The 16,700-nt window shown below is 39.9% G+C and overlaps 1 protein-coding gene and 1 long non-coding RNA gene across 2 annotated transcripts in view; one reads left to right on the plus strand and one right to left on the minus strand.

Moving 5' to 3' along the window:
* The window catches only part of DNAH8 (dynein axonemal heavy chain 8), a 431,463-nt gene that overhangs the window by 231,799 nt on the left and 182,964 nt on the right, over positions 1 to 16,700 (minus strand). Inside the window, exons 29-31 of the mRNA XM_078055380.1 lie at positions 14,492 to 14,727; positions 12,511 to 12,615; positions 218 to 331 (exon numbers count right to left, since the gene is read on the minus strand). Of these exons, the coding sequence (XP_077911506.1) occupies positions 218 to 331; positions 12,511 to 12,615; positions 14,492 to 14,727 (455 nt within the window). The remainder of the gene's footprint in view (positions 1 to 217; positions 332 to 12,510; positions 12,616 to 14,491; positions 14,728 to 16,700) is intronic.
* LOC144379086 (uncharacterized) overlaps positions 1 to 16,700 on the plus strand; it is a 231,690-nt gene that overhangs the window by 84,563 nt on the left and 130,427 nt on the right. The gene's annotated exons all lie outside the window — the stretch shown is intronic.

Here is a 16,700-nt window from a genome sequence, read left to right on the forward strand (position 1 = left end):
GTTCTACCTCCTTTTAACAGTTAAATCTTCTTTCTTATTCTATAAGATAAGTTTAAAGGATTAGCTATCCCCTTTTTTTCCTGATTGCTCCAAATATTAAATATAGCCTCTCATATACAATATGCAAGTCGCAGTGTATTTCTCAACATCCATCACTGTCATCTCATATAAACATGCCAGAACATTTTAACACACAGCATGCAAATACTTAGGTTACCGTCTCATATGCTTCTGCGAAGTTCATTACATCCTCACGAAAGACTTCCACAGCCTCAAGAAGACTACTTTTAAACTTTGGCTGCACTTGAACTAGTTCATCTTGCACAGAAACCTAGAATAAAAGAGAATACCCAATGTGAGATGTATTTATTTATTTTGGTTTTTTTGGTTTTGGTTTTTTTTAATTTTTTTTTAATTTTTATTTATTTATTTATTTATTTTTTTATTTGAGAGAGAGAGAATGAAAGAGAGAGCACATGAGAGGGGGGAGGGTCAGAGGGAGAAGCAGACTCCCCACCGAGCAGGGAGCCCGATGCGGGACTCGATCCAGGGACTCCAGGATCATGACCTGAGCCGAAGGCAGTCGCCTAACCAACTGAGCCACCCAGGCGCCCATGGTTTTGGTTTTTTTTAAAGATTTTATTTATTTATTTGACAGAGAGAGACATAGCAAGAGAGGGAACACAAGCAGGGGGAGTGGGAGAGGGAGAAAGAGGCTTCTGGCAGAGCAGGGAGCCCGATGCGGGGTTCGATCCCAGGACCCTGGGATCATGACCTGAGCCGAAGGCAGACGCTTAACGACTGAGCCACCCAGGCGCCCCGTGAAATTTATTTATTTATTTATTTATTTATTTATTTATTTATTTTTTAAAGATTTTATTTATTTATTTAATTGACAGGGAGAGAGAGAGAGAGACAGCATGAGAGGGAACATGAGCACGGGGAGTGGGAGAGGAAGAAGCAGGCTTCCGGCTGAGCAGAGAGCCTGATGTGGGGCTCAATCCCCGGACCCTGGGATCATGACCTGAGCTGAAGGCAGTCGCTTAACCAACTGAGCCACCCAGGCGCCCCCGTGAAATGTATTTAAATGAAAATGTATTTAAATGAAAACTATAATTCTGTCCCAGCAAGTTTGTTATCCTGCAGATGTCCAGGATGAACAAGGGTGTCTCTGCAATGCTGCTTAAAAAAAAAAAAAGCAAGGGAAATAACAACCCAAATGCACCAAAAGGAGATACAAATCATTCCAGTTCATGACCCAAGAGGCAAAGCCATCTTCTGTAACTGCAGTTCGGAAAAAGTTTTCTGTCTGATCCAGCTCAGGTCATCACTATGGCCAGGGAAACAGTTACTGCTATAGGCCCCATCTGGGTCACATGCCGTCTCTGAGGCCAGATGAAGGTCTGGGATTAGTAATCTCTAGTAGGTTCACATGGTTGGAACAGTCACCTAAAAGAAAGTGATATTACTCTGGGTATTAAAAAAAAACAGTGAATGCCTTCCATAACAGTCTTCAAAGCTTCTGCTCAAACCTTCAATTGTAATAGTTAGCATTTAATGCATATTTACTATCCACCAGGCTTTTCACCTATATTAACTCATTTAATCCCCAGGACAACCCTGTGTGGTAAATGCTGATACTATACTCATTTTACAGGTGAGAAAACTGAGGCACGGAGACACTAAGGAACTTCCCCAAGGTCCCAGCAATCATCATGAGGCAAGGTCAAGATTCAAAACCTGGGGGCGCCTGGGTGGCTCAGTCGTTAAGCGTCTGCCTTCGGCTCAGGTCATGATCCCAGCGTCCTGGGATCGAGCCCCGCATCGGGCTCCCTGCTCCGCGGGAAGCCTGCTTCTCCCTCTGCCACTCCCCCTGCTTGTGTTCCCTCTCTCGCTGTGTCTCTCTCTGTCAAATAAATAAATAAAATCTTTAAAAAAAAAAAAAAAAAAAAAAAGATTCAAAACCTGGTTGTTTGGTTCCAGGGCCCCCGCTCTTAGCTGTTCATGACAATAGCATCTATCTAGGTTGGAACGTGGGTTGCTTTCCAATTAATGGTGATTGTAGTAAAGGATGGGCCAATAGGTTTAACATTACAGTTAAAGAGACAGAACAACCCAAGTGGGGTGCCTGGGTGGCTCAGTTGGTTAAGCAGTTGCCTTCGGCTCAGATCATGATCCCAGGGTCCCGGGATCGAGTCCCGCATCGGGCTCCTTGCTCAGCAGGGAGCCTGCTTCTCCCTCGGCCTGTCGCTCCACCCGCTTGTGTGTGCACTCTCTCTCTCTGACAAATAAATAAATAAAATCTTTAAAAAAAAAAAACAACCGGAGTGAATCTTTTCCACTGAACAATAACAGAAAGTTGGGCTTCACTAAATCTCAACAGAGGGTTCTCCATTTCCTTCCCAAGATGCACTTTTCTGTCTAAAACAGCAACTGTTTTTTAAAATAAGTGATTAGTCAATATTGAGCATGAACGTAAATAAACATGAGTATGAAAAAAGCGTTTTATACACATTACCTCAAGGGAGCCTCATAACCACGTATAAAAAAATTCCTAATGTATTCCTAAATGATCACATGAAGAAATTGAGAAACAAAGGTTATTAAGTTGCATAATATCACCCAATTGGCTGGTGGCAGAGCTGGGATCACAAGTCATGACCCCAATTTCAGCTCTGGGTCCTTGCTAGTCTGCCTTGCTTCAATCTCAGTGACAAATCTTTTCATAAACAAAAAGTTTTAAGCCAACATTTAATTAATATTCAATAAAAATTTTCACTGTAATTAAAGAATCTGGACCCTCCCTTGGAGTTCATTTTTAATGTTTAACTGCATAAATATTCACTAACTTCAAAAATGCTTAGAGGGAAATTTATAGCTAAAAATGCCTGCATGAAAAGAAAAAAGATTTCAAATCAGTAACCTAACCATCCACCTTAACAAACTAGGCAAAGAACAAACTAAATCCAAAACGAGCAGAAGGATAGAACAAAAATTACAGCACAGATAAATGATATAGAGTATAGGAAAACAATAGAGAAAATCAACAAACTAAAAATTTCTTCTTTGAAAAGATCAACAGAATTGACAAATCTTTATCTAGACCAACCAAGAATAAAGGAGAAAGGATTCAAATTCCTAAAATTAAGAATGAAAGAGGGAATATCACCACCTACTTTACAGAAGTAAATGGAATTATAAGGATTCAATCAATAGAGCGAACAGGGATACTATGGGGTAAGAGAAAATATTTGCAAATCATATATATGATATGGCGTTAATATCCAGAATATATAAAGAACTCCTATAACTCAACAACAACAATAACAATGAAAACCACAAACAACTCAATTTTAAAACAGGCAAAGAACTTGAACAGACTTTTTTCCAAAGAAAATAAACAAATGCTTTTTATAAGCATATAAAAAGATGCTCAACATCATGTAACATAAGGGAAATGCAAATCAAAACCACAATAATGTACCACCTCACCAATTAGGATGCCCACAATCAAGGAAACAGAAAATAACAAGTGTTGGCAAGGATGTGGAGAAATTGGAAACTTTTTGCACTGTTGGTGGGAATGTAAAATGGTGCAGCTCCTATGGCAAATAGTGGACCTCAAAAAGTTAAAAATGATACTGTATGATACAGCAGTTCTATTCCTAGGTACATATCCAAAAGAACTAAAAGTGGGGTCTCAAAGAGCTATCTGCACTTTCATGTTCATAGCAGCATTCTTCACGATAGCCAAAAGATGGAAGCGACCCAAGTGTCCACTGATAGATGAATGAATAAACAAAATGTGGCATACACATATAATGGAATATTAGTCAATCTTAAAAAGGAAGGAAATTCTGTCACCTGCTACAGCATGGATGAAACTTGAGGACATTATGCTAACTGAAATAAGCCAGTCACAAGAAGACAAATATTGTCTGATTCTACTTATATGAGGTACCAAAAGTAGTCAAATTTATAGAGGCAGAAAGCAGAATGGTGGTTGCCAGGGACTGGGAAAAGAGAGAAATGGGGAGTTATTATTTAATGGATATAGGGTTTCAGTTTTGCAAGATGAAAAATTTCTGGATATTGGTTGCACAACAATGTGAGCAACACTATTGAACTGTACACTTAAAAATAGTTAAGATGAGAGGTGCCTGAGTGGCGCAGTCAGTTAAGCATCCGACTCAGTTTTGGCTCAGGTCGTGATCTCAGGGTCATGAGATGGAGCCCTGCGTCGGGCTCCATGCTCTTAAGCTCTGCTTAAGTCTCTCTCTCCCTCTCCTTCTGTCCCTCCCCCCTGCTCACGTGTGTATAGACACTTGCCCCCCCAAAAATAAATAAATAAATCTTTAAAAAAAATAGTTAAGATGGCAAATGCTATGTGTACTTTACCATGATTAAAAAAAAAAAAAAAACTTAGCACAAAGTTACAATAATAAAGCCAGTAGGTTACTGACATAGGGATAGACATATGAATCAACAGAATCGAACTGAGAGTCCAGAACTAACTCCCTACATTTATGGTCAATTGATTTTCAATAAGGGTGCCAAGACAGTTTGTTGGTTAAAGGATGGTTTTTTCAACAAATGGTGCTGAGACAACTGGATATCCACATTATTTTTTTGCATGAAGTTGGACCCCTAACTCCCACCATACAAAAATTAACTCAAGATGTATCAGAAATCTAAATGTAAGGGCTAAAATTATAAAACTGACATAAGAAAACAGTAGTAAATCTTCATGACCCTATATTAGGCAACCATTTTCTAGATAAGATACTAAATCACAAGCAACAAAAGAAAAAAAAAGATAAATTGGACTTCATCAAAATTTTAAAAATTTGTGCTTCAAATTCAGAGACAGAAAGCAGAATGGTGGTTACCAGGGACCGGGAGGGAGGGAGAATGTGGAGTTACTGTTTAATAGGCATAAAATTTCAGATTTATAAGATGAAAGGAGTTATAGGGTTATATAGTAGTAATGTCTACACAACAGTGTGAATGTCTTTAATACCACTGAACTGTACACTTAAAAAAATGATTAAGATGGTAAATTTTATGTTATGTTCCTTTTAAAACAGTAAAAATAACAAAAAAGAAAAGGAAAACACCATCAAGAAATTGAAAAGACATCTTCTTTATCCATTCATCAGTTGATGGACACTTGAGCTGTTTCCATAATTTGGCTGTTGTAGATCATACTGCTATAAACATCAGGGTGCATGTATCCCTTTGAATTCATATTTTTGTGTTCTTTGGATAAATACCTAGTAGTGCCATTGCTGGATCACAGGGGAGTTTATTTTAACTCTTTGAGAAACCTCCATACTGCCTTCCACAGTGGCTATACCAGTTTGCATTCCCGCCAACAGTGCAAGAGGATTCTCCTTTCTCCACACCCTCACCAATACTTGTCATTTCTTGTGTTGTTGATTTTAGCCATTCTGACAGGTGTGAGGTGATATCTCATGGTAGTTTTGATTTGCATTTCCCTGATGATGAGTGATGTTGAGCATCTTTTCATGTGTCTGTTGGCCATCTGTATGTCTTCTTTGGACAAATGCCTATTCATGACTTCTAACCGTTTTTTAATGGGATAATTCATTTTCGGCTGCTGAGTTTTATAAGATCTTTATATATTTTGGATGCTAACCCTTCAACAGATATGCCATCTGCAAATATCTTCTCCCATTCCAAATGTTGCCTTTTAGTTTGGTTGTTTCCTTTGTTGGTTTGGTTTTTTTTTTTAATTTTTTTATTGTTATGTTAATCCCCATACATTACATCATTAGTTTTAGATGTAGTGTTCCATGATTCAGTGTTTGTGCATAACACCCAGTGCTCCATGCAGAACGTGCCCTCCTCAATACCCATCACCAGGCTAACCCATCCTCCCACCCCCCTCCCCTCTAGAACCCTCAGTTTGTTTTTCAGAGTCCATCATCTCTCATGGTTCGTCTCCCCCTCCGATTTTCCCCCTTCATTCTTCCCCTCCTGCTACCTTCTTCTTTTTTTTTTTTTCTTAACATACATTGCATTATTTGTTTCAGAGGTACAGATCTGAGATTCAACTGTCTTGCACAATTCACAGCGCTTACCAGAGCACATACCCTCCCCAGTGTCTATCACCCAGTCACCCCATCCCTCCCACCCCACCCCTCACTCCAGCAACCCTCAGTTTGTTTCCTGAGATTAAGAATTCCTCATATCAGTGAGGTCATATGATACATGTCTTTCTCTGTTTGACTTATTTCGCTCAGCATAATACCCTCCAGTTCCATCCACGTCGTTGCAAATGGCAAGATCTCATTCCTTTTGATGGCTGCATAATATTCCATTGTATATATATACCACTTCTTTATCCATTCATCTGTTGATGGACATCTTGGCTCTTTCCACAGTTTGGCTATTGTGGACATTGCTGCTATAAACATCGGGGTGCACATACCCTTTCGAATCCCTACTTTTGTATCTTTGGGGTAAATACCCAGTAGTGCAATTGATGGATCATATGGTAGCTCTATTTTCAACTTTTTGAGGAACCTCCATACTGTTCTCCACAGTGGCTGCACCAGCTTGCATTCCCACCAACAGTGTAGGAGGGTTCCCCTTTCTCCACATCCCCGCCAACATCTGTCCTTTCCTGACTTGTTAATTTTAGCCATTCTGACCGGTGTGAGATGGTATCTCATTGAGGTTTTGATTTGGATTTCCCTGATGCTGAGCGATATTGAGCACTTTTTCATGTGTCTGTTGGCCATTTGGATGTCTTCTTTGGAAAAATGTCTGTTCATGTCTTCTGCCCATTTCTTGATTGGATTCTTTGTTCTTTGGGTGTTGAGTTTGATGAGTTCTTTATAGATTTTGGATACTAGCCCTTTATCTGATATGTCATTTGCAAATATCTTCTCCCATTCTGTCAGTTGTCTTTTGGTTTTGTTGACTGTTTCCTTTGCTTTGCAAAAGCTTTTTATCTTTTTTTTTAAATTTTTTTATTGTTATGTTAATCCCCATACATTACATCATTAGTTTTAGATATAGTGTTCCATGATTCATTGTTTGTGCATAACACCCAGTGCTCCATGCAGAACGTGCCCTCCTCAATACCCATCACCAGGCTAACCCATCCTCCCAACCCCCTCCCCTCTAGAACCCTCAGTTTGTTTTTCAGAGTCCATCGTCTCTCATGGTTCTTCTCCCCCTCCGATTTCCCCCCTCTTCGTTCTTCCCCTCCTGCTACATTCTTCTTCTTCTTTTTTTCTTTCTTAACATCTATTGCATTATTTGTTTCAGAGGTACAGATCTGAGATTCAACAGTCTTGCACAATTCACAGCGCTTACCAGAACACATACCCTCCCCAGTGTCCATCACCCAGTCACCCCATCCCTCCCACCCCACCCCTCACTCCAGCAACCCTCAGTTTGTTTCCTGAGATTAAGAATTCCTCATATCAGTGAGGTCATATGATACATGTCTTTCTCTGTTTGACTTATTTCGCTCAGCATAATACCCTCCAGTTCTATCCACGTCGTTGCAAATGGCAAGATCTCATTCCTTTTGATGGCTGCATAATATTCCATTGTATATATATACCACCTCTTCTTTATCCATTCATCTGTTGATGGACATCTTGGCTCTTTCCACAGTTTGGCTATTGTGGACATTGCTGCTATAAACATCGGGGTGCACGTACCCTTTCGAATCCCTACTTTTGTATCTTTGGGGTAAATACCCAGTAGTGCAATTGCTGGATCATATGGTAGCTCTATTTTCAACTTTTTGAGGAACCTCCATACTGTTTTCCAGAGTGGCTGCACCAGCTTGCATTCCCACCAACAGTGTAGGAGGGTTCCCCTTTCTCCGCAACCCCGCCAACATCTGTCATTTCCTGACTTGTTAATTTTAGCCATTCTGACTGGTGTGAGGTGGTATCTCATTGAAGTTTTGATTTGGATTTCCCTGATGCCGAGCGATATTGAACAGTTTTTCATGTGTCTGTTGGCCGTTTGGATGTTTTCTTTGGAAAAATGTCTGTTCATGTCTTCTGCCCATTTCTTGATTGGATTCTTTGTTCTTTTGGTGTTGAGTTTGATGAGTTCTTTATAGATTTTGGATACTAGCCCTTTATCTGATATGTCATTTGCAAATATCTTCTCCCATTCTGTCAGTTGTCTTTTGGTTTTGTTGACTATTTCCTTTGCTTTGCAAAAGCTTTTTATCTTGATGAAGTCCCAATAGTTCATTTTTGCCCTTGCTTCCCTTGCCTTTGGTGATGTTTCTAGGAAGAAGTTGCTGCGGCTGAGGTCGAAGAGGTTGCTGCCTGTGTTCTCCTTTAGGATTTTGATGGACTCCTGTCTCACATTGAGGTCTTTCAACCATTTGGAGTCTATTTTTGTGTGTGGTGTAAGGAAATGGTCCAGTTTCATTCTTTTGCATGTGGCTGTCCAATTTTCCCAACACCATTTGTTGAAGAGACTGTCTTTTTTCCATTGGACATTCTTTCCTGCTTTGTCAAAGATTAGTTGACCATATAGTTGAGGGTCCATTTCTGGGCTCTCTATTCTGTTCCATTGATCTATGTGTCTGTTTTTGTGCCAGTACCATACTGTCTGGATGATGACAGCTTTGTAGTAGAGCTGGAAGTCCGGAATTGTGATGCCGCCAGCTTTGCTTTTCTTTTTCAACATTCCTCTGGCTATGCGGGGTCTTTTCTGGTTCCATACAAATTTTAGGATTATTTGTTCCATTTCTTTGAAAAAAGTGGATGGTATTTTGATGGGGATTGCATTGAATGTGTAGATTGCTCTAGGTAGCATTGACATCTTCACAATATTTGTTCTTCCAATCCATGAGCATGGAACGTTTTTCCATTTCTTTGTGTCTTCCTCAATTTCTTTCATGAGTATTTTATAGTTTTCTGAGTACAGATCCTTTGCCTCTTTGGTTAGATTTATTCCTAGGTATCTTATGGTTTTGGGTGCAATTGTAAATGGGATAGACTCCTTAATTTCTCTTTCTTCTGTCTTGTTGTTGGTGTATAGGAATGCCACTGACTTCCTGGATTTTGATGCCTGTTTCCTTCCCCAAATTAGGGAAGTTCCCTACTATAATTTGCTCCATTATACCTTCTGCCCCTCTCTCTCTTTCTTCTTCTTCCAGGATCCCAATTATTCTAATGTTGTTTCGTCTTATGGTATCGCTTATCTCTCGAATTCTGCCCTCGTGATCCAGTAGTTGTTGATCTCTCTTTTTCTCAGCTTCTTTATTTTCCATCATTTGGTCTTCTATATCACTGATTCTCTCTTCTGCCTCATTTATCCTAGCAGTTAGCACCCCCATATTTGATTGCACCTCATTAATAGCCTTTTTGATTTCTACTTGGTTAGATTTTAGTTCTTTTACTTCTCCAGAAAGGGTTTCTCTAATAACTTCCATGCTTTTTTAAAGCCCACCTAGTATCATTAAAGTGATGATTCTGAACTCTAGATCTGACATCGTACTAATGTCCATATTGAGTAGGTCCCTGGCAGTCAGTACTACCTCTTGTTCTTTTTGTTGAGGTGATTTTTTCCGTCTTGTCATTTTGTCCAGAGGAGAATAGATTAATGAGAGAACAAAATGCTAGCAGGGTAACAACATCCCCAGAAAATATACTCTAAACAAATCAGAAAAGACCTGAAGCAGTGGGAAAAGAAAGGGAAAGAGAGAAAAGAGAAAAAGAAAAAGAAAAAGATAAAGATAAAAACAAACAAAAGCAGAACAAAACAAAACAAAAAAAAACCAGAATGTGATCAAATATGATCAGGCTGGTATATAGATCAGTGCCACACACTAGATTTTGGGTGTATTTTGGTCTGTTAGAAGAAAGTGCCTCCCAAAATTTTAAAGAAAGAAAAACTTATATATGTACAAAAATAAGGGTTGATATGATGAAGGGATGGAATATGACTGTAAAGATGGAAATTATAAAAAATTTTATAAAAGGAATTGATAAGTTGTTTGAAAAAAGAAAGAAGAGGATTTTAAAAAAAAAAGAAAAAAAAAGGGAGAGAATGTGATCAGGCAGGGGAGTAGAAAAAACCATACACTAGAGATTTAGGGTATATTTTGATCTGTTAGAGGAAACTTTCTCAAAATTTTAAAGAGAGAACAACTTATATATATATGCCAAAAATATGTGTAACTACTATGAAGGGATAGAATATGACTCTAAAAATGAAAAATAAAAATGTTTTTTAAAAAAGGGATTGATAAGATGTTGGTTGAAAAAGGGAAAAAGAAAAATTCAAAAAAAAAAAAGAAAAAAGACAGTTAAAAAAAATTAACTTTGAAAGACAAAAGAATCATGGTAAAAAAGCCATGAATTCTATGTGCAGTATTCCCCTAGCGCTGGAGTTCTGCCGTTCTCATTGATCCGTAAACTTGGTCTTGGCTGGCTGTTCTCACTGATCTTCTGGGGGAGGGGCCTGTTGCCGTGGTTTCCAAATGTCTTTGCCAGAGGCGGAATTGCCCCGCCCTTGCCGGTCGGGCCTAAGTAATCTGCTCGGGTTTGCTCTCAGGAGCTTTTGTTCCCTGCAAGCTTTCGGTACAGCTTTGGAGGCCGAGAGTGAAAATGGCGGCCTCCCAATCTCCGCCCCGGAGGAGCCGAGAACTCGGGGCCCTGCTCCTCAGTGCGCCCCCAGAGAAAAGCAGTCAATCACTCCCATCTCCCCGGTCTCTGGCTGCACTCCGTGCTCACCCAGCCTGTGACCGAGCATTTCTATCTCTGGCACCCGACCCCGTGTGGAGTCTCCAAACCCAGCAGATCCCTGCGGTGCACTCCCATGCTGCTCCTCCCGGGGGAGGAAGGGGAGTCTCCCCGCATCTGCTGCTTGTTGGGTCCCTGCTGGAGGAGCAGTGGCCTGACTGTGCCGCGGATCACGGTTTATGGCAACCCTGAGCTGAGAGCCCGCGCCTGGGTTCCATCTCTGCAGCTGGCTTCCCCACTCCGATACCTGGGAGCTCTGCCGCACTCAGGCGCCCCCGGTCTTTCTGTGACCCCGAGGGTCCTGAGACCACAGTGTCCCGCGAGGGTTCCACCCCCCGTTTAGCCACTGGAGCGATGTCCCTCAGCAGAGCAGACTTCTAAAACTTCCGATTTTGTGCTCCATGGCTCTATCACTTGCCAGAAGTGGCCGATGGAGGCCCCCCCCGCCGTCTCCTGAATATCGCCTCGGATTCACTTCTCCGCACATCCTACCTTCCAGAAAGTCATCGCTTTTCTGTTCAGAGAGTTGTTGCTATTCTTTTCTTTGATCTCCTGTTGAGTTTGTAGGTGTTCAGGATGGTTTGATCCCTATCCAGCTGAATTCCTGAGACCAGACAAAATCCAGGTCTCCTACTCCTCCGCCATCTTGCTCCGCCCCCCGGTTGTTTCCTTTGTTGTGCAGAAGCTTTTTGTTTTGATGTGTTATATATATACAATAGAATATTACTCAACCATAAAAAAGAATGAAATCTTGCCATTTGCAACAACATGGATGTATTATGCTAAGCAAAATAAGTCAGTCAGAGCAAGACAAATATATGATTTCACTCAGATGTGGAATTTAAGAAACAAAACAAATGAACAAAGTGAAAAATGAGAGAGGCAAGCCAAGAAACAGACTCTTAATGATAGAGAACAAACTGATGGCTACCAGAGGGGAGGTGGGTGGGGGGATGGGTTAAACAGGTGATGGAGATTAAGGAGTACACTTGTTGTGATGAGCACCAGGTGTTGTATGGAGGTGTTGGATCACTATATTATACACCTGAAACTAATATTGTACCATTAAATGGAATTCAAATAAAAATTTGAAAAAAAAATTGAAAAGACAATCCACAGAATGAGAGAAAATATTTACAAATCCTTTCATATGGAATATCCAAATACCCAAAATATATAAAGAACTCTTACAACTCAAAAATAAAAAGACAACCCATTTTTTAAAAAGCAAAGGATTTAAATTCACATTTCTCCAAACAAGATGGATGAATGGCCAATAAGTACATGAAAAGATGTTCAACATCATTAGCCATTAGGAGAATGAAGTAGTGGTTCAGAGGACAACATGGATAAATGTTAAAACATTATGCTAAATGAAAGAAGTCAGTCACAAAAGGCTAAATATTGTATGAGTCCATCTATATTACATGTCCAGAAAAGACAAATCCATAGAGACAGAAAAGTAGATTCATGGTTGCCAGGAACTACAGAAAGAGGGAGAAGATGGAGTGGCTGCTAATGGATATGGGGTTTCTTGGGAAAATGAAAGTGTTCTAAAATTAGATAATGATGGTGGCTGTGCAACTCTATGAATATACTAAAAATCCCTGAACTGTATACTTTGAAATGGTAAATTTTATGGTATGTAAATTATATCTCAATAAAGCTATTAATATATATTTAAGCTTTAAAATGTATAAAAATTTTTTCTAGAGATGGTGACTTATAAAAAAATAAGAATTAAGTTTGTACTTACAGCTTTGCTCTGCAATTTGTTGAAAGAATATCTCAAGGTATCAACTGCTTCTGATTCTTCTTTGGTCACTTCAACTTCAAATCTGTTTAAAATAGCATAGGCTTCCTGGAAAGTGGGAGTAGAGTTCAGAAATATCACAAGGAAAGCAAATGCCAAATGATTTAGATGCCCTGTAGAAACACATTCCTATTTTTCCCATTCTTAGAAGAGAGTGTATTTTAGAAGAGTGGTTCCCAAAATTAAACATGTATGTAAACACCTCTAAATTCTCCCTGATACCAGATATTAACTCTAGAGCTTAGGTCCTGAAATCTGCATTTAATAAGCACCTAGGTGATTCTGATGGAGATGTAGGCAGATCACACTGAAATACTATCTTAGTTGAGGCGTGTGGGTGGCTCAGTTGGTTGAGCATCTGACCCTTGGTCTCAGCTCAGGTCTTGATCTTAGTCATGAGTTCAAGCCCCACATTGGGCTCCACACTGGGCATGCAGCCTACATCAAAAAAAGAAAGAAAGAAAGAAATACTATCCTAGAAAATATCCCTAGGATCATTTTCTCCTCTTTGATCTCCTCTCTCCTCTTTGATCTTGTGCAACACCATGCAAAATATCTTCTCATTACTCTATTAAAATATGCATTGGCTATATAAAGAACAGAATGAAACAATGATGTGGGAGATACCCTGAAGAAAAGAAACTTGAATGGTCAAAGGGATGGATTGGCAATTGGATTTACTAAGATAATTCATGCTGAAGAATAAAGTTTCTGGGTTGCCTGGGTGACTCAGTGAGTTAAATGCCCAACTCCTAATTTCAGCTCAGGTCATGATTACAGGGTCATGAAATTGAGCCCCACATCGGACTCCATACTGGGCATGGAGCCTGCTTAAGATTCTCTCTCTTCCTCTCCCTCTGCCCCTCCCCCGCTCACACAAGTGCACCCTCTCTCTTAAAAAAAAAAAAAGGTAATAAAATAAGAGTCTGATTTAAATATTAGTCATAATTAATTTATGGTACACAAAATAATGGCTCTCTCCAGTGTTGTCCACATCCTAATCTCCAGAGCCTGTGAATATGTTACTTTACATGGCAAAAGGGACTTTGCAGATGTGATTATGTTTGAAAAAAAAAAAACTTGAAATGGGGAGATTATCCTGGACAAACTGGTTGGGCCCAAAGTGATCACAAATGTCCATATAAGGGAAAGAGGGAGGCAGGAGAGTAAAGCCAGAGAAGATGTAAAGACTGAAGCAGGGGCAGGAGTGATGACATTGCTGGAAGGGGCTGTGAGCCAAGGAATGCAGGTGGCTTCTAGAAGCTAGAAAAGGCAAGGAACAGACTCTCTCCTAGAACCTCTAGAAAGAATACAGCCCTTCTGACATCTTGATTTTAGCCCCATAAAATCCATTTTCAGACTTATGATCTGTAGAACTGTAAAATAATACATTTATGTTGTTTTAAGCCATTACATTTATGGTAATTCGTTATAACCACAGTAGGAAACTAATATAGCACTCCACCCTAGAAACATCTCTGGTTGATGTTAGTTCCAACAGACTACTATTGAGCCTAAGTGGACTCCTCCCACCATGCTTCCCTTGGTATGCCACTGGTCATGAGTGAGACCTATAGTGGTTTCTAAGGAAAGCCAAAGATATTTGGGGAACTTGCCTAGCATGTTGGGATTGACATGAAAGAGCACAAGCATTCATTTCTGTAAAATGTTGGTGCTAGCATAAAAAACTGAACACTGTCTAGACCAGTTCAGCATTATTAATATATTAATATTCCTTTGTATACTGTTCACTGTTGGTAATTGTCAAAACTCCTCCAAGGGCATCAAATCAGAAAGGAGAAACTGGCAGACTGTGCCATAAAATAGATGAAGAAAGTATGTTAACAGAATCAATTTTTTAGTGTGTCTCTATTTAAAAAAAGAAAAAATATTTCAAGAAAGAAAAAATGTGATCATTCCTTACTTCAATTGGTCCCAAAGTCATGTCCATTTGAATTTCATTATCACGGATAGATGATAAGGCTTCCATTGCAAACCTGACATCATCTAAATCACGAATAGGTCTAGACAACTTTTTCAAGTATTCATTGATAAATGCTATCATGTCTGACATTTTCTTTTTGTATTCTTCATTCAAGTAGCGACAGAGTAACATCTTCCATGCCTTAGCCTCAATTGATAAGGCCAGTTTCATTGGCTCTGGGGAAGAGGAAGAAAGATCAGAATGGAATACAATTGACATTCTGAAACTATTTACTTCATGTCTAATCTGAGCATCTCTAACTTCACTGTCCTATTTGATGATCCCACCTCCAACTAGTCAACTCCATCTTAACAATCCTTACACATTCCTCTTTTCTTCTCTTAGTATCCTTCAACCCGCCAGCCCTGCCATGTTTGAAACATGACTGCTCCTTGCCAACTTCCAACAGTTAGACTAGGGAGCTGCGGAAACATACAGCCAGCTTGTTGGTTGAGGCTGAGAGATCCTCTCATGAGGTCTGCATCTTGTGGGCCTATCTTCTCCTTTTCCTCAGTCCCCAAGCATTCAGCCCACCTTCCCCCTTCTTTAGAACTGTTGCTGCCTATTCCATTTCTTAGTTTTCTCTCTCTAAAATTGAGCCCTCAGCCAACTCTCACTCTGTGCTAGAGTTGATTTTTGTATGAGGAATCACAGTGCTAACCACTATGAGAAAACAAATAGGAAATTTAAATAATAGTAATAATAATAGGTAAACTAATTTTCCAAAAGTCTACAGTTCTTGGAATTATTGTCCCAGAAGTATTGTTTCTGATTTCTTTTTTTTTTTTAAGATTTTATTTATTTATTTGACAGAGAGAGACACAGCGAGAGAGGGAACACAAGCAGGGGGAGTGGGAGAGGGAGAAGCAGGCTTCCCGCTGAGCAGGGAGTCCGATGTGGGACTCGATCCCAGGACCCTGGGATCATGACCTGAGCTGAAGGCAGACACTTAACGACTGAGCCACCCAGGCGCCCCTAGTTTCTGATTTCTAACTAAATATTCCCTTCAAGTATTTGTGATTCTTCCCCAATTTAAATCCCTTCTTGATAGATATAATAACAGCATTTAAGGGGCGCCTGCGTGGCTCATTCAGTTGAGCTGCCAACTTGATTTCAGCTCAGGTCATGATCTCAGGGTGCTGGGATCAAACCCCGTGTCTGGCTCCATGCTCAATGGAGTCTGCTTGAGATTCTCCCTCTCCCTCTGCCCCTCTCTCCCGCCCCCCATACTCTCTCTCTCTCCCAAATAAACAAATAAATCTTTAAAAAAATAATAACAGTATTTCATATTTATTGAACATCAACTATTTGCCAAGTAGTATGCTAAGTGTACCCTATAAAGCAGTTCATGAGGTGAACTCTGTCATTATCACCAGCAGAAGGGATGGGATTAAAGAGGTCAGGTAACCTTGACAATCAAATTTGAGAGCCACAGTTAGACTTACTCTTTAAGGATAGATCTGAAAATCTACTTAAGGTGGATAGTTGATGTAAAATAGGTCATTCAAATATCTTTTGAGAATAAAATCTTCTCACAAACTTCTGACAAGACTGTACCGCTGTAACTATGGCAACAAATAGCCACCATAACCCAGTTTTAAACCCAAGCCACAGACCAACTGACCTCAGGTCACATACTTTTGCCACCCGATCAGCATCAGCTCCTCCCTTCTGAATGTCAACCAATCGAAAAGAACATATCGATAAGCCTGCCTCTGAGTGCCAACCAATCAACAACAATCTCACCTGAGTAAACATCTTTCTACAGATGATAACCTATTTACACCCACAGTCCTTAAACCCCATGCTGCCCAGACACCTTATATGAGTGTGCTCTGCTCGAACACTGGGCCTGACCAGCATCACTCTCCCTCATTCTTGTAATCAGTAAAATCAGTTTGGGAGTTTTATCTCCGATATTAAGCAGCTGTCTCATCATCCTTTGATACACTAATCCCAAGTGGATTAACTTCTCAGGAAACCTCAAATTGTTTGATTCCTATCTCATGTATATAGCTCCTTCCTCACAGTAACCTGAAAAAGAGTTTCACCTGTAGCTTAGTTGCTTGACTGCCAATTGAGGAATTGCATCGTATTCAGTATATTAAGCCACCCTGGTATAATATTATATGCAAAGAATATATAATAA

The sequence above is a fragment of the Halichoerus grypus genome, chromosome 9, assembly GCF_964656455.1.
Source record: "Halichoerus grypus chromosome 9, mHalGry1.hap1.1, whole genome shotgun sequence".
NCBI lineage: Eukaryota > Metazoa > Chordata > Mammalia > Carnivora > Phocidae > Halichoerus > Halichoerus grypus.